This window comes from Centruroides sculpturatus, unplaced genomic scaffold (assembly GCF_000671375.1).
Source record: "Centruroides sculpturatus isolate CEXI.00-Female unplaced genomic scaffold, Cexi_2.0 scaffold509, whole genome shotgun sequence".
NCBI classification, from domain to species: Eukaryota; Metazoa; Arthropoda; class Arachnida; order Scorpiones; family Buthidae; genus Centruroides; species Centruroides sculpturatus.
Genome location: NW_019384846.1, coordinates 247,667 through 270,708, shown reverse-complemented (window position 1 = coordinate 270,708; position 23,042 = coordinate 247,667). Strand labels below are relative to the sequence as shown.

At 30.4% G+C, this 23,042-nt stretch overlaps 1 protein-coding gene across 1 annotated transcript in view; it reads right to left on the bottom strand.

Moving 5' to 3' along the window:
• The window catches only part of LOC111630390 (beta-1,4-mannosyltransferase egh-like), a 34,239-nt gene continuing 11,197 nt past the window's right edge, over window positions 1-23,042 (bottom strand). Inside the window, exon 2 of the mRNA XM_023374481.1 lies at window positions 1-1,857. Within this exon, the coding sequence (XP_023230249.1) occupies window positions 456-1,829 (1,374 nt within the window). The 5' untranslated portion in view covers window positions 1,830-1,857 and the 3' untranslated portion in view covers window positions 1-455. The remainder of the gene's footprint in view (window positions 1,858-23,042) is intronic.

Sequence of the window (23,042 nt, the reverse complement as noted above, 5' to 3'; positions counted from 1 at the left end):
TTTTCTATCAAGAACAATATTTATTGTGTGCACTAAAGAAAATCATTCAAACTACACAATGTGAAAAACATTCAAGCTTTTGACTTCCCCGATGTACATTATCCTGAGTAAAACGGCAGTGAGACGAGTGATGTCATTCGAGTCGCATAAATCTGCCATTCGGTGATCATTTTCTAGACGTTATTCTTTAAAATGGGCGTGAGATGAACCAGTATATACACTTTTGTATTAACAATATTATATACAAATGTATGATACATACATCTGTATTTAACAACGTGATCAGTATATTCTCAATATAAGAGAGTCGAATTTGTAAAAAGCTATATAATTAAAAGATGCTTTGTTATATTACATTATGTTAACCCAAGTTTGCGTCTTGGTTACGGCGGCCCGAAAATGCATCCGACAAGCAGATGAGGTAAGTACTTAAGTCTATTTTGTTTTCCTGCAGTTCAGACCGTTATGGGTGGTTTGATTTCTTTGTTGACGATATAAAATCGGTACTTGTTGCCGAAGCAACCCCAAATCACAGCGACGTTTTCTATCACAATATTGAATGGGATGGTACAGAGTGCGGCAATAACAAAAAAGAGGAATTTCACCAGACCCAATCTATATAAACTGAAAGATTTCACCACACCAAAAATGTACATATAAATATTCATGCTGCCAACGAAGGCACATAGGAAATTAATTATCTGCCAACAGGGGATGGGAAAGAGTGCTGCTAAAACTATGTTTGACGTCGTCAGAGGAACGGTTGCCCACGAATACAATGCAAAAGCTAAAAATAATTTATTACGTACTGGTATGTCGGCACTGTGGACCACGAGGAATATGCCTTGCATCCAACGTTTTCTCTGTTGTAGGAAATCCCAGAAAGTGAATGGACTTTTCTCCCACATCTCGCCTTGGATAAAATTAAACGTGTAACCTTCTTTGTAGGCAACCATGCTGAAGTAGCAGTCTTCGGCCACGGAACCATTCAGTCCGTGATCAAAAGATACTCTTCTCTCTGCTCCTGCTCTGGTTACCACATAGGATCCTTTCCAGCTGAATAATGGACGGTGAAACATTTTAAACTGAAATCTTAATTTTCCCATGTCGTCTGCTACTCTAAAGCTGTCTGCTAATGTAGTTATCCAGTTTACAACTGTTTCGTTTGCATAAGTGATCAGCCCCTGGCCAAATTCGTGTTTGCCATCCATGACAAAGTTTAAGATGCCACGGATTGCATTATCCGTTATAATAGTTTCCTCGTCTAGATGAACAATCCAATCGTTATCACTTAATAAATTAATATCGTCTTCTAGACAATATTGCAGTGCACGCGCTTTAAACAACGCACCACTCTTTGGCCTGTACGTGGAAGGGACGACTATTTCACGAATTCGAGGATGTTTGGGCAGATTGACCGGTTTGTCACTCACGACTTCCATCATAAAATTTTCTAAACCCATGTCTAAGCAAGTGTTCATGTTTCTGGTAACGTTGCCTTTTACGAGACTGGGAAAATCTCCTCTTGTCACTGTACGAATGCAGATGAAAGGCGCCAACAAGGGAGAGCTTTTGAGTTTGACCTTCTCTGGGAAAGCATTGTATAAAAGCAAGCCGAGGCAGTTGCATACACATTGCGGTAAAGCCAGTAGAGTGAGAATGCGGAACAAATATAGAATGGCAGATACTATATAGCCGTATGAAGCAACGGGATCAATATCTTCGTAACTAAATTTCCAAAGATGAATACCTCCAGATATAACTTCAAAGAAGAGAATAGTACTTATGCAAGCTATACAGTGTAGTAAGTGTTTTGTTCTATTATTCATTATTCTTGTTAGTATAAATTCAGTTTACCTGAAAAGAAAAAATTATTCAATAATTAATGGAAATTATTATATACACAAGTTTTCTTGATATGCTAATTCTTAACTATCCAGAATGTACATTAACATGAGGTTTACATATGTATTTTTAACAAAATAAATATCAAAAGACCAGCATTGTAAATGGCATAAAAATGTAATAAAAAAGCCAAACAATCTGCTGAATTATCAGGCTATTTTAATTAATTAAGACACCAGGTGCTTAAAACATCTCCAGATGGCATCATGTATAATCCGTATATTATATCTAAATTAATAGTTCTGGATACAAAGATTGGACAGAAGTCTGGGTAGCATAATTAACAATGCATCTGCACAATAACCATAAGTTGCAGGTTTGAGTCCCATGCTTTTCTTCCAGAAATTTCTAAATTAAAAATTGATCTTATAATTGAGAGGGTTGATAATGATAACACAGGTCTGCAGGTAAAAAACTGCATAGGATTTTTATACATTTTCTTACAGATTTCAACTTGGTAAAAATGAAAAAAATACCAAAAAAATTCCATCTCGTCAATTTTTTTTGTTACACTCAAGTTTTTGTTTGTATTTAGCGTAAAATTCTTAGTTAACTTAAAATTTAGTATTCTTTTTTTTATTTAAAAAATGGCCTTAAAACGAAGACTTCTCACATTAATTCTATCAATTATAGCTGGACTTGGTAATAAATAAATAATGTTAATTATTGAAGAGAGTAGTTGTAGGGGGGAGGTGGGTTAAATAGTTTTAGCATTAGGAGGAAGGTTGCATGATCGTATAGAAACAGGTTAAAAGTTGATAGGGAGTAATATTATTGGTGAGGTTGAGTATGTTTCAACATGTTATCTGGGATACTAAGAACAAATATAAACAGCCTGCTGTTGGATTAGATCGTGTTTCAACAAGCTAAATAATTTCAGTATCTCACTGGCCATCTAATGCCCACACTCAGTTTATATCCAGCATTTGAATGCTACTGTGCATGTATTTTCATTTCTGGAATATGGCTGGCAGAGGTTGTGTAATTTCTCCCGACAGCTTCTGTTATGTTTGTGGTGAATACGCAGTGAAAAGTCAACAAAGAAACAAGTGAGTTTGTGAAGAAAGTTTAATTTGCATATTTCAAATTGAAACTTGGAGATCAAGACAAAGCAGATTTTTGGAAACAATGGGAGAAAAGGAAAAAGAAGCATGGGACTCTTTCAAGAATGTAGTGCATAAGTTTTTGGGGAATACTAAGGACCCTGACTACAAAACCATTGTACAAAGCATGCTGGCAGCAGCGTATGAAGCTGAAGGATGCAAGATGAGCTTAAAAGTTAATTTCTTACACTCCCATATTGACTATTTTCCCGAAAACTTGGGTGCCTACAATGAAGAACAGGATGAAAGATTTCACCAGGATGTCCACGATATCAAGAGACATTACCAAGGAAAATGGGATGTCAATATGTTAGCTGACTACTGTTGGATACTCAATAGAGAAACCAGAGAAGGAAACCGGAAACAAGTTTGGAGAAGCATCAAAAAAGAAGGAAAGGTTTCATAAGAAAAAAGAGTAGACCTAAAATTGTATATAAATATCAAACAATTTGTTGATTAGTTGTAAGGAAAATAATATATTTAGTTCATTGTAATAAATAAGAGTTTTTATCAAAAATTTGTTTTTATTTTGCAAAAAGCCTTTACGTGATGGGATGTAATGGAAGTTATTTTTAGAATCTGCAATCTTTAAACATATAATTCGCAAAAATATTCCATGCAGCTGGAAAAAATTTTTTTGCAGACCTGTATAATAAGTGCAGAGCCCAAACGGTTAGGAATTGAAAGTTGAAATTTGGTACAGTTAGAGTATGCCATGAGAATGATTTTTCAAAATTCCCACCATGGGGGAGAGAGAGAGAGGGTTAAGGATTGTCCCAAAGAACTCTGCTTCTACTGTACTATTTCAGATGCCTTTTTTTCATTTATGAAGAAAATTGAACATTTTTAGACCCTTCTAAAAATTCTCAATGGTATTTAGTGTTCCATCATATATAAAAACGGAAGCACATGCATAAGTTTGCTTTATTCGAACTCTTTGTCTTAATGTTTGGTTTTATGTTCAAATTTATATTTATGAATGATTCGGGAAGATCCAGCTTATTTTTTGAATTTAGTAAACCTGAAGAATCTAGAAGGGGTTAAAAAAAGGTGTTATTCATCACTTAGTGGTACTATGCACCGGTTAGTGGTTGCTGTGAATATTAATTATCATTATTCCAGTGTGGTAAGCAGATATCTAAAAATTTTCTACTTAGTCTTGGAAGAGGGAGGGACCTAATTCTTGCACTCGGTGAAAACAGGTAAGATTGGCCATAATCTAATCATCTTTACTATCATTACTTTTTGTCCAAGCAACGCTGGGTTCGTCTGCTAGTTTATTATGATCATTAAAATTAATACGAGATGACAACATATTCACCTACCGCTATTCAAATTAATGGGTAACTCATTATTACATATCCTAAAAACAGCCTAATAAAGCAACAATCGTTTGGCTTTAATCAATTAAATCAGGTTTTGAGTTGACATTATATATACATAATAAAAAGGAATTACATTTATGTACTTGAGCCAGTACATTGGTTTGAATACATGCATATTTTTCAATACTCTGTAAACTGCTTCTACTCTTCTTTATATGAAAATCACCCGTTTTTAAGAACTTTACATGCTAAGGATTTGATCTTTCAAGACATTTGCCTGTTAGACCTGCCATTATCTCAGCCTTTTCTGTTCTTAGAATTCTAATTATGAATACACACATTTGACAATTTGGAAATTATCAAGTTCTATGTATGATGGAGAGTGTAAAAAGTAACCAGCTATGCATTAGAATCCCATTTACTTGTACACAAGATGCTATCTGTGCTCTGGAAAACACAACAAACTTAGCATACCTGATTTTGAAGAACGATTTATTCATAAACTAGAATACAACAAATATTAACACAGGCAGAAAACCTATTCTCTGCTCTAATGCATCTCATGCTATTCTATGTACACTATAAACTTGCACCTTGAATAATGTCAACCACTAGTGACATATATAAGTGAAGAAGAATCAAAAATCCAGACTAATTGGGGGCAATACTCCCATCTGTATTTTCAAATTTACACAAATTACCATTTTTAGTAGAGTAAACTTCAAATACAATTCAAGTTTAAGTGTTCTAAGTTTATTAATTCAATTTCTGTTCAAATTGCTTATATCCTAAGAAAATTTTTTCTATGAAAAAGTCTCTCTTTTTAACCAAAGATTTCTCCCACACCGGGTTGTATAAAACAAAAATATGTATACTTTGTAACCAATATCCGACGTGAAAACTCCAAACAAAGATTGGCAAATGCTTTCGATGCCCTTCTTGGGCTCTTCTTCAAGCCAAATTTACTGTAACTGGATTCTTAAATCGAATGTTTTTAAATAAGGTGCTCCGTTTCTAATAGTTCAAATAAGGAAGGCAATCATGTGCCATTTCAAAATATAATTTTTTATAATTTTTACTAGTGAAGATACGATGTGTGCATCCTATAATAATCTCATGTGATTATATGATACAAGAGATTATTATAGGATGCGCACATTGTATCTCCACTAGTAAAAATTATAAAAAATTATATTTTGAAATGGCACGTGATTGCCTTCCTTATTTGAACTATTAGAAACGGAGCACGTTCTTATTTAAAAACATTCGACTTAAGAATCCAGTTACAGTAAATTTGGCTTGAAGAAGAGCCCAAGAGGGGCATCGAAAGCATTTGCCAATCATTGTTTGGAGTTTTCACGTCGGATATTGGTTACAAAGTATACATATTTTTCTTTCTTTTTAAATATTGTTTTTTTTTTAATTAGCTTACAACATTTTCATAATTTTACATACATTAATTACATTTCAGTTGTAGAAGTGGTTTGTCTCAGCATCACAACCAGTCCTTTAGAATTAGATATAATCAGATAATACTCGTCTAAATCAGAAGCCAGAATATTATGCATGTTTCTGTTGTACAGTGGAACCTCGGTATACGACCTTAATCCGTTCCCAATGTTTGGACTTATACCGAATTGGACGTATACCAAACCAACCTTTTCCATAAGAAGTAATGTAAAAATGATTAATCCGTTCTCATGTAAAAAAAAATGGCTGGCTTTAAACACCTCGCTTTCCTGGCTAGTTCCTGCTTGATTTTTCGTGAGATCAGTGTGTATCTTTTTAGCTTTCTCGCAAATAATTGCTTCCGATACACTGTCTCCAGCACTGTTTTTCAGTTATCCAAAGCAAAAGCAATTTCTCGACATGATGTAATGTCTTCGATCTCTGTTTAAAAATTGATTTAACCCCTTTTCGCAACGTTAGCAGATTTAATAATGTCTTTATTTTTCGCGATGGTCCATATCGTCGTTCTCGAAATACGGTATGCAACAGTTAAAAGATCGAACACGCGTGCCACCTTAGTATTTCTCAACAATCTCTTTCATCAGTTCCATTGTAATTCTAGTCATTTTTTTAGTTTTCTGTCGCTTTTCATTTGCCTTTTTGGGATTTGTGATTAATAAAAATAATAAAATTTTACTTACGAATTAAAATCAGAAGAAATTAAAGAAAGTTATAAACCGTTGCCCCGCGAATGTCTAGTCTGGTCTAGTTATTATAGGAAAATTTGTACCATTTTTTATATTGGGCCTATAGTCTGTAAAATTTAGTTTAGTATATACTTGTGTTTGTTGTAGATCAATAAAAATGTAGCTCATTATAACATTACACCGATAGTGCTACTTGTTCATTGATAGCGCGTATAATTGAATTATGTCGTATACCGAGCAAAATTTGTTTCGTCCAAACAGGACGTATTCTAAAGCAGACGTATACCGAGGTACCACTGTATTTTCAAGTTTCTGTGTGGCAAGCACACTTCAACAAACACTTATAATTTAAGTACATCATTCTTATACATGCATCTGACGGAAAGCTTTGAATTTTAAATACACCACGTTCTTCAGACATTTCCATTTTTTGAACAATACCTGATGATGATCTTATTGAAAACATTAGTTTTATAGAGAAATAAAGCTGCCGAACTAGATTAAGATACCGTGGTTATTTGTTTGTTTCATCATCCAGTTTCATGAAGTATTTGCTTAATGTTTTTCAGCTTAAGAGAGATCAAATACCACTTCTTTAAGATAGCCAAACTTTTTACTGATATTTTATTTGTATCAATATTAATTTATAACTATAAGTTAATATTAACTTACAACTATGAAATATCTAAAAATTTTAAGTAATTCAGTTTAACATGGACATTTGATCAATTTTTAAAATGCAGACATTCAAACCACCATTCTAAAGCACTTCTCGTAAGAATTTAAGAAACGTTCAAAGGATTGAGAAGAGGCAAAAACATTATTGCAAATTAAATAAGTTTAGCTACCTTAAGAAGTAGTCTTTGGTTTCTTTCATATGTAAAGGTGTTAAGTTTTGCAGAATTTAAAAACAATTTTCAGACAGATTTCTGAATCACTAAAAAAATAAAATTAATGTGTTGTATTGATACCATATATGGTAAGAAGTTAATATTACAACTCATTTTTCAATTAGTCATAAACACCATATGCAGTCGGTCATGTCATTTAACGTCATATAAACAAGATTTAAATTTTTAGAATTTAAACTAAATTGTAACTTACAAGAAAATTACTCTTAAAATTTTCTAATTTATATTTTTAATAATTATAAATTATCTAACCTCTGCTTTATAAAGCACAGGTTAGATAATTTTTGATATTAAGCTTGAGATGTTTGATTTAGTACAATGGTTCCCAATTAGTGGTACGCGTACCCCTGGGGGTACACGAAATTGCGTAAAGGGGTACGTGCGGCAATTTAAAATCGGTAGATTTAAAATTTAAATGCACGAGATGAAGCAATCAAAAAAATAATGGATGGACCATCAAAAATTCGACAATTTACAAAATGATGTCGAATGCACAAATTCGTTTATTTATAACTAAAAATAATCTCTAAATTTCATCAGAAAAATGCATTTGTGACAATACCTAAATGAAATTCTTACTCAAGAAACAAAAATTGTACAATTAATTGTGTTAATTGTACAATTATCATTATCATCATGTCAGCGAAGCGGCAATAAAATATTTACTGCCATTTTGCACAACGTACCTCTGCGAGAGCGGATTTTCGGCCATGACAAACATGAAAACGAAACATCGTAACCGACTTCAACTCGAAGATAACTCGAGACTAAAGCTGATCAAAAAGCAACCAGATTTTGCAAAGTTGTGCAAAGAATATCGTGCACATTTGTAACATTAAAATTAAATAACTTTATGTTATTTTCATTATTATTAGAATTGTATTTTAAAGGTAATAAATGTAAAAAAAAACTTATTCTATTAATCACTAGCTGTCTACCCACAGCTTCGCCCGCATTATATGGAATTTTCTTGGGGGAGTAAGATACAGTGGGTGATCGGTTAACAAACATAATCCGTTCCAAGACTTTGTTCGCTATCCGAATTGTTCATTAACCGATTATCGATTTACCATAGGTTTATATGGGAATTTGATTAATTCGTTCTGGAGATCCCCAAAAATAAAAAAAAGTATATACTTTTTTACTACGTTTATTCATATGTAATAATAAAAATACATATATACACGGTCTTGCATTTTTATTAGTCATGTTTTTTCTGTTTGTGGGGGTTAAAGAATCTATCCAATGTCGATTGCTTTTCTGTCTTATTCATGATTTTTCAGAAGTAATTAATAGCATTGTAATTGTAGAGATCCCTAGGCCTATTAACCTCAACTTGGTTTGGATGCCATTTTAAGACCGTTGTTCTGACATCTTCCTACTTCTTCAAAAGATCTTTAATAGCGGATATCGGCATAAAATTTCAGAAGAAAACGTAAAAGAATTGTTTCTGTCAGAAATACAAAAGGCTGGAATTACAAGGGAGAGTTTCAAAGTTCGGGAGAATACTATCCGATCAGTATATACTGGGTAGAACGTCGATGTCGACGTCTCCCGCGCTCCGAAAAGTTTCGAATTGTTGCCTGAAGACAAAGGAAGACCAATCGGTATTCGTTATTTTACGTCGCTTCTTGTGTTTGTTCAGTGAAGTGTTCATTATCCGAACATGTGTTCATTATCCGAACATGTGTTCGTTGTCCGATCATAAAAATCTTCCGCAAAAGTGTTCGTTATCCGATTTGTTCATTAACCGATCACCCACTGTATTTTCTTGCAGTAAAATGTAGCCCATGTTCATCTCCAACATGTAAGCTATCTCTGTGCCAAATTTTATTAAAATCTGTTCAGTGGTTTAGACGTGAAAAGGTAACAGACAGACATAATTACCTTTGAATTTATAATATTAGTATGGCTTAATATGAATTTCTGCTATAAGGGGTACGCAAGTTTGAGCTCTTTCTTAAAGTGGTACGCAGTTAAAACTAATTGGGAACCACTGATTTAGTATGTTCTTAATATTGATTCTGTAGATCCTGAATTACTAGACACCCCCTAGTGGGCGTTCTTTACAAATTTCCATGAGGCACGGTTCCTTTGACTTTTTTGTTCCTATCAATATGCTCTACAGCTCTGTTAAAGTCCGAATAGTAAGATTTACCCTCCGAATGAAGAGGTGGCGACCCCCCAAACCGTAGATCCCTGTACTAACAATAAAGTCAACGGAACTCATTCAACAGGTGTCTGTCCCGTAACTGTTTTATAACGGACACTAGATGTGCCCCTATCATGTGTCATATTTCAAACGTTCAAATTAACAATTTTAATTCTTATTTAAATTAACAATATAAATTTTTATTATTCATTTGGCCAATAAATTATTATTTGGTCAATATAACAATATAAATAATTTAGTATATTTGTAATAGGAATTTATTATTTCAGAGGCTTATGTCTCTCAAAGGGTCACGAGTAGGGGTTACTCGTGACCCTTTGAGAGACATAAGCCTCTGAAATAATAAATTCCTATTACAAATATACTAAATTATTTATATTGTTATATTGACCAAATAATAATTTATTGGCCAAATGAATAATAAAAATTTATATTGTTAATTTAAATAAGAATTAAAATTGTTAATTTGAACGTTTGAAATATGACACATGATAGGGGCACATCTAGTGTCCGTTATAAAACAGTTACGGGACAGACACCTGTTGAATGAGTTATATATATAGATTGATCAAATTCCATTTGTGACAGAAAGTTACCAATTCCATTTAACATACAGGTAACACCTGTATAACATGGGAGTTATGTTCCAAAAATTTGCAGTGTTATATGAAACAAAAAACTAGTAAGGGGGGTTAGGTTCCAAAAGTTAAAAAAACATGTTATTATATTTTCATAATTAAGATAAATATCTTTATTAAAATTTTCTTAAGAAGTGATACATATTAATATAAATTAAACAATGTTTTCTTCGTGATCACTAAGCACTATTAACTGAGGGCATTTTCTTTTTGGCAAGATATCCTTATCCTCTGAGCATTTTTCTCCATTATCTTCAGATCCATGCTCTATCTTTTGCAAAAAAATGTTATTTTAGATTGCTTGCTTTTAGTTAAAAGATCTTTATAAATTTCCTTATATGGTGCTAAGCACTATGAAGAATAAAGCAAGTATGGAATAAGGGAAAAATATCTGGCAACACCAAAAGCAAAAGCATCAAGATCTGACAATACTGAAACAAGTTTCAAAAAGGACTACGTGTATCGATAGAAGGGAGGAAAAGAAAATTTACATACTTAAATACGAATACTTCATGAAAATTATGCAGAAAAATCTGATAGTATGTATACTCTCGAATGAAAAATGTCAAATGAGGTATCTTTCGCACTTAAAAGCTTTATCACGTTTATTGAACTGATGTACAGGGATTTCCCAATTTCAAATTAGATAAAGTTCGCTTTTAATAGTTTTTATTACTGTACATTTCATGTTGTACCAGGGTTTTACCCAATTCTCGAACTGTGTTAGAGTGAATCCATGCTATAGAAGTGCCGTGTTATGCAGGGGTTAACCTGTACTGTTAAAAGTATTTTCATTGTGAAATCCAAGATACAAATGAAGGTATACAGACCAAGAATGAAGTGATTTGCTATAAGTTTCAGAATGAGATACTATAATGTGATCAAATGTAATATTAAAATTACCAAGTTACCATAAATCTAGCTTGAATAATAGACTTCAAAGAAGAACAAAGAGGCAGTTATATCTTCATACAATTCTTGAAAACTTTAACAATAAAGTCTAAATTACATACTGAGAAATCAAAGGAAATTGAAAATGAATTGAAATAGCTCAAAACAGCATCAGAAAATATTTTCTACAGTCCAACAAGTTGCATAACGTTTCCAACAAAAAACAAAGTTAAAATTGTGTGTGATGCTATCTGTTATAAAAAGTTTTTAAATAAAATATCATGTTATTAATTATTATAAAATGGCAAGAAGCTTAATTCTGTGAGTAGAGACAAGTTTTATAAGAAATTGTAAATGCTAATAACAAGTAAAATTTTCATAGTCCAACTCCACTTGAAATATGGCACAGAATCTCCATCTCCCCATCCTCTCAATCTTTAACCATCAAAATTTAACAGCATCAACCTCTAATACAATACAAACCTCCCTGAAAACTGAGAAATTTTTGAAAAAACTTGCTTTGAAAAAATGCTTGCCACATGTACGCAGAAAAAAATCCCCCAACTTTTTCTTGCATTTCTTGACATTTCAAGGTTTTCGAAAAAATGCAAAAATCTGGGCAGGTCATTTTTTGACCAATTACACAACAGGGAAAAATCTAGTAAATAACCGAAAAAGCAAAATTAAAATTTCAAACAAGTATTTTAATATTAATAATTTAATTATTATGGTATATAGATTTCATAGCTGCACAAATCAAGGATTTAGAGAATTTCATAAATAATTAAATATCATCATCACATGTTTAATGTACTTTTGGCAATATTTTTTATACTGGTGTTAAATAAAGATTACACATTTTTTAGTATTTTTACAAAAACAATTGAATTAAATTAATAAACAAATAAGTAATCTAAGTACTATACCATATATAAATGATTTGATTTTATCTTATTGCTATTGTTCTAAGTTCAAATTATATAATCATAGTTATATAGATTATCAAGTGTATTTTATCTTTAATTAACAATGATTTAATATTAAAATATCAGTTTTCACACTGAAATCCTATTTTATAGTAAAACTGTTTTGTAGTAAATATTCTCTCATTTTATAAAATGAGAGAATATTGTTACTTAGTTACTATTAATACCAAGTTCTAACAATTTGCTAAATTATATCAAGTTACTAACTAGCTCTAAATTTAGAGATGAATAGACAAGTTGTATCTATATTCCAAAATTTAGATTAGTAGATAACTATTATTGTTACACAGAGGATTTCAAACCAATACATTCAAATAATATAACTAACAATACATATGTTAAATGATTGGCAAGACTTTAACTACAACTAGTCTAAAGGTGGATAATCTTCTGCAATAAAAAGGCCACATCTCATTTCCGGGTTCTCAAATGCTACATGTCGAGTAGTACGTTGCACAGGTGTAGGTAGACATTTGGTATACAGAAAAGGAAAAAAACACATTTAAAATTCATGACAGTAAAATAAAACTTTTATTACTAAATATTATCATCAGGCTGCACTAGAAGCCACGAAAGGCCACAGATTCCCTATCCACAGTCTAGTCTTAGTTATACAACAAGAGTGAATTTGTAACCCTTGACACTTTGCATTGCTATTCAAATAATCCTAGTGGTGGTGCAAAAACCAAACCTTGAGATAACCTTATGAAAAATAATAAGGGGAAAGAAATGTGTCTAAATTTTATTGAAGCATTTAAAATTATCTAATCTATTAAAATTATCAACAGATTAAAACTGAACAAATAACACACCTACCTATTAAAAAAAATCAAACTATTCCAACAATTAAAAGTTGTTACATTTTAAATCACCCTAATGATCAATCATTTTTAAATTACAATAAAAATGTAGAACAAAAGACTTAAAAAATTAAACAATAAAGATGAATAAATTTGCTCAGAAATATTAGATAATAATTAAGGTATGCAATAGTGTGTTTTGATAAAATTACTTTTCTGTACAGCAGTAATTCTATGTTTACATCATTCCTTTTTTTTTATTAAATAGTGAAAAAACTTATCAAATTTTACTTTTGACTGAAAACAATATAAAATATCTTTTATTAACAAAACTTAGCTTTTTACATCCAGTCTAGAGTTTACAGATGGCAAATATAGCAACATAAAATTAATGTTCACATAGAAAAGAACAAATGCAGTTAAGTCTGATATGAAGATTTTTATAAAAGTTCTCTCTCCAGCTTCTGAAGTATATCAATATTAAAGTGTAGAATCTAAAGTTTCATATAGCTAGACACCAACCAAATGATGAAATTCCATTGGGCTAATTACTGGTTTAAGGCTAATTACTTTAATTAGCCTTAAACCAGCCCGATGGAATTTCAGCATTTGGTTGGTGTCTAGCTATATTATGTATCGGGTCTAGCAATGTTGTTTGTATCTAAAGTTTTATTTTTGATAAAAATAAATATTTTTAACAATATTAAATATTAAAAACAAAATGCATAATTGCCCCCTCTCCTTTTCTTTCAATTTATAAAAATTCTTAAAAATTACTTTTTAAGTATTTAGATTTCTTAATGTTTTGATATATAGAATGTTAAGAAATTAAACTGACAAAATGTGTGGTAGAGGGCTCAATATAAACAATTTTGGTCATATGAACTGGGGTTGTTACAGCCTCCTTATGAAACACACTCCTAAAATTTCTTTACTGTCCCCATAATGTACTGTACATAATTTGTTGGAAAGCCAATTGTCACTGTCATGCATCTTGTCTCATAACATAGCAGTTTTAAAAATGTAGATAGTTGCATCTCAGAAAAGTGAAAACTGAAATCATAATAAAGAACATTTGCTGTTTCTTTAATGATACCCAATTTTAATTGGTTAACAATAAAAAGATGGTAATTAGCAAAATACTTTAATGTCTGGACTGTGCTATGTGAACAGTTATTACATCCCTTTTGCTGTCAAACTGTACTAAAATTAAGTCCTGCATATTATCCAGCATGGAGAGAGTTTTCATAGAGGTATTTAGAACAGTGTGAATTAACACCACTTCCACACAGCTTTAACAAATGTTTAACAGTAATGTCAATCTTCTTGGCAAAGTATTCGTGCATCATGGAGCAAGAATCATTACCAAAAATTTAGGTGCATCTATCTCCTAAGGGAGTTATAGAAACCTGAGTTCAAAGGAACAAAATTGCTTATATTGAGCCCCCTCTTCTACTAACCATTTCATTTTGTCGGTCTATTTTCTTAACAGTCTGTCTAATAAACTTTGAAGTAAAGGCAGTTTGCCTCTTGTATATTTCAAAAATGCACATGAAAGAAATTTAGAAAGTAACAAAAGAGTCACAAGATATAATAGTTCTGTTTCCAAAAACCTAAAAGTTATAAAACTGCTTATTAAGGTAGAAAAATCCTTAGTATTTTTACACTGAATGTGTTACATTGCAAAACAACACTATTCCATTATCTTAAAGTTATAAACAAACAGAAAATACAATAAAAATGTTTACAATTTGCAACTGCCAAAATTAACCGACAAGAAAGCACGAGATAATGATAGCTTGAAAATTTTCATCCACTGAAAATATGTGCAAATTTCACATATGAAAAGCAACTTTGGAATATCAAAGCATTACATATGGAAGCGAAAGTTATAAATAAAAAGTGCAAAAGTTAAAAACTGCACATACACAAAAAAATTAAAAGCATCAGCCAAGAGCTAATCAGGAAAAAATTTCTGCTATTGAAAATAAAATATCAAAACACAAACCTAAGCTGATATTTCAAATATATCAGGTGATCAAGGTGTTTGTTCATTTTCTATAAATGCTTTAAAATTAAACACATCAAAAATGAAGTAAGTTTATCTGAAACATAAGCAGCAATGATTTCTTCTGCAGTTTTCTTCCTTTGTATTTCAGTAATTCTTTGTTATATCTAGTTTTTGGCCTAGCTTCATCTAGTATCCTTCAGTTTCCATTCCATTATTGTTTTTGTTCATCTTCCTACATTTATTACTATAAATCTTAAACAAGATCTCTTCTTAGAGAAAATCCATATCATCTGTTTTATTAAAACTTAAAAATTTTTTCTTAACATTAAATATTCTAGTATTGTATATCTACTACTGAAATTATATGAAATAGATATTCCTCATGGTTGATCAATCAAAACATAGAAACTGGCTAGACAAGGTCATCGATATTCCACCAGATACACAGTGCAATCTCTTTAAGATATAGAAGATAGAGATTTCATTGTTACAAAACAATTCATCTGACAAGTAAATATGATTATATCAATGACTACACTACCAAATTTTATTATGATGCAAAAGTAGTAATAACCTAGATAATATTTTTAGAAGACTTCTGTTATTTATTATAGATTCAGGCAAAACTTATCTACTCATTTCTAGGTTACACATACTTTGAAATATAGAAACCATAAGTTTAATTTAAAAAATTTTTCAATATCTGTTGTAAACAATAATTGAATTCATTTTAAAAGAAAAAAAAAGCTTTAGTCTAAATTATTTACTACTTCCATTAACTAACACTCCACAGAAGTTGTGGCTATCCCTTATTTTTCTTAAATGACATGCACTAATACTTATAATTACAGAAAAATGCTGTCTATGTCACGCCACGCTCTAATTCTTAAACTATTCATCCTAAAAGACAGGACCAACAACTCTGAAAATGCATCAAACAAATTATTATATGAAATATTTGGTGCAAAAACTTTGCCTTTCCAGACGAGCTTTGTCGGTTGAATTAATCGTATATCGTTGCACTTTGCAACACAACAAATATTTTCATAAAGTATTCATAAAAAATTGCCATTTACAATATTTCTTCACACATGCATTAAATCTCTGCTCTTATTTATTGCATTAAAAGATGAAAGGGCAATCACAAAAATCACATTTACAAAAAAATTTGAAAGTACTGATATTTTGATATGGCAGAAATAAATTGCAAAATTTGTTTTTTACAGATGATTATAATGTTATAGAAAAATGTATAAATTCTTTTCATTTTAAAATTGATAAAAAGAAAAGTCTGTCTAAATCTGCAAATACATAATACAATGTTTCATCTACTTTAATTAAAAAGAGAAGAAATATATGAAGTTCGTAAAATTTTGTTATAAGGAATTGAAAGTTAAAGTAAAAATAATTTAACTGCTGAACAAAATGTTTTAATGTATAATTATTTGAATTTTAAAGTAAGTATTTAGGTTTAGCAAATGCATACAAAATAAAAATTTTTAACCTCTCAATTAAAAACAATGATTACACGAGGTGAACTAAAGTCAAATTAATAATAATAAGCCTAATAATTATAATAGTGGGCTTGAAGAACAAGATTATTGGTAGTATTCATAAATTTATATTATTATTAATTTATGAGATAGTGGCCTAATCAACTAGCTGTACATTTGAATAAAAATAAAAACTTGGCCAATGTTATTTACATTCACATCAATTTTTACTCCAATGTATTGTGAATTATGTTATTGGTGTAATTGCCAGAGGATGGTTTTTCCATTTTCCTTTTTTTTTTTTTTTTTTTGCAAAGTTGCAGCCTGAAACATTTTCATATAAGGAGACTTCCTTATGTGAAATTGTTTTAGACTGTCACTGGTGTAACCACAGAAAAGGAAAACGAAGACAATTTTTGTAGCTTCGTGATATTTTATATTTTAATCCAAATTCTCTAGCTTGAACTTCACAGCCTATTAAGATAGTTAATCAACTTGTGGAAAAAATAATCAAAGAACCATGATAGAAAATATAATAAATAATACTTAATATTTCTTGATTAAATACAAAACACTAATTTCTTTGTAAAAAAAATACATAGTAATATTATATTGTAGAGTCTATAAAGTTTTATTATTGTATAAAATCAATAAAATATCATACAACAAGAATATAATGTATCACCAGAAGCACAACTTTTTAAAATTAAGATTAATCTCTTCAAATAAAGTTCATCTTCAGAGGCTTTTCCACTAAAATCAATAAATCCTAATTACAATATGTTTTTAGTATTTAAACTTAATTTTAACTCTCTCTCTCAGGTAACCTATATTGCACTATTACGGTCAAACCACATTAACGTATAGGGACCTAAAATGGGCATTTTGTATTTAACCAAATTCATTAACATTAAAATGCCTATCCTCCCTCATCTACAGGACCAAAACTCTACTTTGCATTATAATGAATACATTATATTAATACATACTTCACATAAACTAATAATGTGACTTGACTACGTTAATAAAACTTTTACTTAAATATTACTTTATATCAATACTAACATATGTCCGTAGTACTTAACCTGAAAATGGAAATTAGTACATGCTGGAGAAATGAACTTTATGACAAGCATAGTAGGGAAGACTTGGGCTTAAAATAAAAAAATGGAGATTAGATAAATCTGAGCTTAGAAAGTTCACTAGAATAAATTAGTAATCCAAGATTACAATAGTTCAGATGTACAGAAGAGGTCGAAGAAAGACTTCCGAGACAAGGATAAGAGGAAAGTGACAGAAGAAGAAAAACGTGTAGATAGATGATTAAACAAGGTTTGCAAAAGAAAAGTTAACTCCATGAAAGTATGAAAAGTCACGGAAAGGAAAAAATGGTGATTGCTAATCTATCTAAATCATCTCAATGTTGGCCTCAGGATGAAAGGGGAAAAATTAATTATTTTTGTTCAGTTTTAAGAAATTATTTTAATATGAAATTTTCAAAAACAAATTTGATTTGAAAACTACTGTTAGACTCAGTGGTAGCTTATGATAAGCATTGCAGAAGTGAAGCACCTCCCAAAAAAAAAATCACAATAATCTCCTGATTTTTATAACCAGTACATGTTAATTTTTTTTAACCAAAACAAGCAAATATTTATTGTGACAAAGTCATAATGCCCAGCCTGCAATTTTTAATCATATTTTTAATTTATTTAATTTATAATACATGCTCTCCACCCCAAATCAGTAGTGTCTTACTCCTTTACATCATACTTCGCTGTTAGACGACTGGCACAACTCGATTGCTATCTAACTCCATTTGGGAGAAAATTTTTTAATTGAAGTAACTTGACTTCAGGTTTGTATCAGAAATTCTTATATAGTTAATTGAAACCTCCTGCCCGCTAAGCTTTCCATATCTGGTCTTGGTTTTCATCTATCTAACTTCATTCTCAAGATTAAGAACAGGCAGACAGATGACAGTGGGACTTTATAGGTCTACAATTTTTTCAAATTGCAGCCCAATCAGTGCAAATTAAAACAGTATATGAAGGAAAACAATTCTCTTAGGGTGATAGCTTGACACACGCTCTCCTGCAACATCTTAACACAGTTACACGCAGCAGCGCAGTGCCATCTTCCACACCTCCCACTCTGAGAATAGTCCCACTTGTTTGGTCACCATGTCTTATAGATTCAACAAAATGCTGAGAAAACACTGCACTGTTAACAATGCTGTTGCAGGACGATGCACCATAAGAATTAATTTCTGGGTCAGAGCAGAGGTGCCGAGTATTCTGTAACCCATAAACATTTAATATAAAGGCAAATTTTGAATCTTGAATTGTAATTTAATTAAAAATATATTTAATTAATTAACTTTCATAATATTCTGAAGCAGCATGACTGTAACAAGTAAAATAACTTTATTTTAAGAACAAAATAACACTGGATTAAATCAAAAAATTACTAACATCCAAATTCCAGCAACAAATTCCAGCAATNTCGTATGCCTGTATTATTTAAAAGGTTTTATAATGTATTATTTTTAAAAAGTTCATTTTAATAAAAAAAATAATAATCAATCAATCAATCATTAATTATTAAAAATACAGTGAGTGATCAGTTAACAAACATAATCCGTTCCAAGACTTTGTTCGCTATCCGAATTGTTCGTTAACCGATTATCAATTTAACATAGGTTTCTATGGGAATTTGATTAATTCGTTCTGGAGACCCCCAAAAATAAAAAAAAGTATATACTTTTTTACTACGTTTATTCATATGTAATAATAAAAATACATATATACACGGTCTTGCATTTTTATTAGTCATGTTTTTTNAAGATAGTTAATCAACTTGTGGAAAAAATAATCAAAGAACCATGATAGAAAATATAATAAATAATACTTAATATTTCTTGATTAAATACAAAACACTAATTTCTTTGTAAAAAAAATACATAGTAATATTATATTGTAGAGTCTATAAAGTTTTATTATTGTATAAAATCAATAAAATATCATACAACAAGAATATAATGTATCACCAGAAGCACAACTTTTTAAAATTAAGATTAATCTCTTCAAATAAAGTTCATCTTCAGAGGCTTTTCCACTAAAATCAATAAATCCTAATTACAATATGTTTTTAGTATTTAAACTTAATTTTAACTCTCTCTCTCAGGTAACCTATATTGCACTATTACGGTCAAACCACATTAACGTATAGGGACCTAAAATGGGCATTTTGTATTTAACCAAATTCATTAACATTAAAATGCCTATCCTCCCTCATCTACAGGACCAAAACTCTACTTTGCATTATAATGAATACATTATATTAATACATACTTCACATAAACTAATAATGTGACTTGACTACGTTAATAAAACTTTTACTTAAATATTACTTTATATCAATACTAACATATGTCCGTAGTACTTAACCTGAAAATGGAAATTAGTACATGCTGGAGAAATGAACTTTATGACAAGCATAGTAGGGAAGACTTGGGCTTAAAATAAAAAAATGGAGATTAGATAAATCTGAGCTTAGAAAGTTCACTAGAATAAATTAGTAATCCAAGATTACAATAGTTCAGATGTACAGAAGAGGTCGAAGAAAGACTTCCGAGACAAGGATAAGAGGAAAGTGACAGAAGAAGAAAAACGTGTAGATAGATGATTAAACAAGGTTTGCAAAAGAAAAGTTAACTCCATGAAAGTATGAAAAGTCACGGAAAGGAAAAAATGGTGATTGCTAATCTATCTAAATCATCTCAATGTTGGCCTCAGGATGAAAGGGGAAAAATTAATTATTTTTGTTCAGTTTTAAGAAATTATTTTAATATGAAATTTTCAAAAACAAATTTGATTTGAAAACTACTGTTAGACTCAGTGGTAGCTTATGATAAGCATTGCAGAAGTGAAGCACCTCCCAAAAAAAAAATCACAATAATCTCCTGATTTTTATAACCAGTACATGTTAATTTTTTTTAACCAAAACAAGCAAATATTTATTGTGACAAAGTCATAATGCCCAGCCTGCAATTTTTAATCATATTTTTAATTTATTTAATTTATAATACATGCTCTCCACCCCAAATCAGTAGTGTCTTACTCCTTTACATCATACTTCGCTGTTAGACGACTGGCACAACTCGATTGCTATCTAACTCCATTTGGGAGAAAATTTTTTAATTGAAGTAACTTGACTTCAGGTTTGTATCAGAAATTCTTATATAGTTAATTGAAACCTCCTGCCCGCTAAGCTTTCCATATCTGGTCTTGGTTTTCATCTATCTAACTTCATTCTCAAGATTAAGAACAGGCAGACAGATGACAGTGGGACTTTATAGGTCTACAATTTTTTCAAATTGCAGCCCAATCAGTGCAAATTAAAACAGTATATGAAGGAAAACAATTCTCTTAGGGTGATAGCTTGACACACGCTCTCCTGCAACATCTTAACACAGTTACACGCAGCAGCGCAGTGCCATCTTCCACACCTCCCACTCTGAGAATAGTCCCACTTGTTTGGTCACCATGTCTTATAGATTCAACAAAATGCTGAGAAAACACTGCACTGTTAACAATGCTGTTGCAGGACGATGCACCATAAGAATTAATTTCTGGGTCAGAGCAGAGGTGCCGAGTATTCTGTAACCCATAAACATTTAATATAAAGGCAAATTTTGAATCTTGAATTGTAATTTAATTAAAAATATATTTAATTAATTAACTTTCATAATATTCTGAAGCAGCATGACTGTAACAAGTAAAATAACTTTATTTTAAGAACAACACAACACTGGATTAAATCAAAAAATTACTAACATACACACCAAATTCCAGCAACAAATTCCAGCAATTAAAAACATATCATGAACATTTTCATCTACTTTGAAGTAGACATCTTCAGGTGTAAATTTTCGAATCTACGAAATTTTTTCTATTTTAGATTTGTGTATTGTCAATCACACGAGACTGACATACAAAACTTACATATCCCTGAGAAGTTGACATTCAAAAATAATCAAATTACTAAAAACCATTTTGTTACAACAGCATTATGTTTATCAATATGAGTTTTCTAAATGTGTGAATAAAATCTTAATACACATTAATTATGCAGTAGTAACACAGGAAACATCTAAAATTTTCTGCCAAGAAATTAATAAAGGAATTGGTTTTAAAAGTGATAATTTATTTTGCTGTCTCAGGTCCCTTTAACACCTACTTAATGAAAATATGTATTATCCTTCTAATTTTATAACTATTCCTATTTAATCTTTTTTGGTATAACTAAACACTCCACTGATAATGAACTTTCATATTGCTCAGATGATATGCCTACTTTCTATTAATAATTCATTAAAAACACAGTTTCCTGTATATATAAGAAACTTTAAGATAACTTATCACAACTTTCAAGGACTATTGAAAATATTTTTCTTACACAATTCTCATAGCAATTAATCTATTAAAGTTATATTATATAATACAGATTAAAAAATTTATATCTTTTTGTAATTATTTTAAATGCCTTGTTATTGAGTGAAAACAAGTGTGTATGTTTGTGAACACAATATTTGCATATTAATGTATTAAGGAAATTAAGTTTTGTAAACAAATATGCAGGTGTAAAGAAGAAAATTAAAAAGTAATGTCATCGTTTTTGTTTTGGAAATTTTATTATATATAATAAATTTGTCATACTTTATAATTTTGCTGGAATAACATCTCTAAATATTTTAGAAAAATTATTTTTCTTATAATTTATCATCATCTAATTATGAATAAGGAATGCAGTAATTTTAATAAAGTAAGAACACATTCAAATGTGCAACCACAAAAACAACTGCATAAACACAATAGATTTTAAACTAATATTTAGGAAAAAATATTTCTTATAACATAATAAATAAGAAACCATTTTACAATTGGCAGGGATGGGCATTTATAAAACATTCATTTCATTTTCTAGTAATTAAAATAATTTTATTATTATAGATAACAGTTTAATTTAAAGTATAATCATTTCAATTTTAGAAACAACAAAGTAATTCTGAAAAGAATTCTTCACTAATTCTTAAAATTCAAACATTGTTATCTTAATTTAAATTCTCAGAAAAAGAACAACTGTTCAAAAGAAAAGTGCCTATTAGCAGTGTCTGCAGAATATAAAAAAGGGAGACAAGGTATAAAAAAAGGAATCATATATACATTATGCAAGAAGAAGATACCTATATATAATGGGTATAGGCTGTAGACAAAAAGTAGCCAAAAATCACAATAAAAACTGATTAGCTGTAGTCAAAGGGTTTAATTAACTTAAATTTGACATGCTTTTATTTTTAGTACATGAAAATCAGTGTTTCAATTTAGCGCACTCTATTGTGAGTAAAATGATTGATACGGAATAACATTTTTTTCAGTTAAAATAAACAACAAACATTGAAGGAAAATGGATGATGCAGGAACCAAAAATATGGGAAAAATTATCATCATTATATATATAATAATGATGATGATGATGATGATGATGATAATTTGAGACTGGAGAAAACAACCAATAGATGTGAGAAAGTGATTGATACAGGAACAATGGATCGAGAATTCACTGTAATTTAAAAATATATATATATA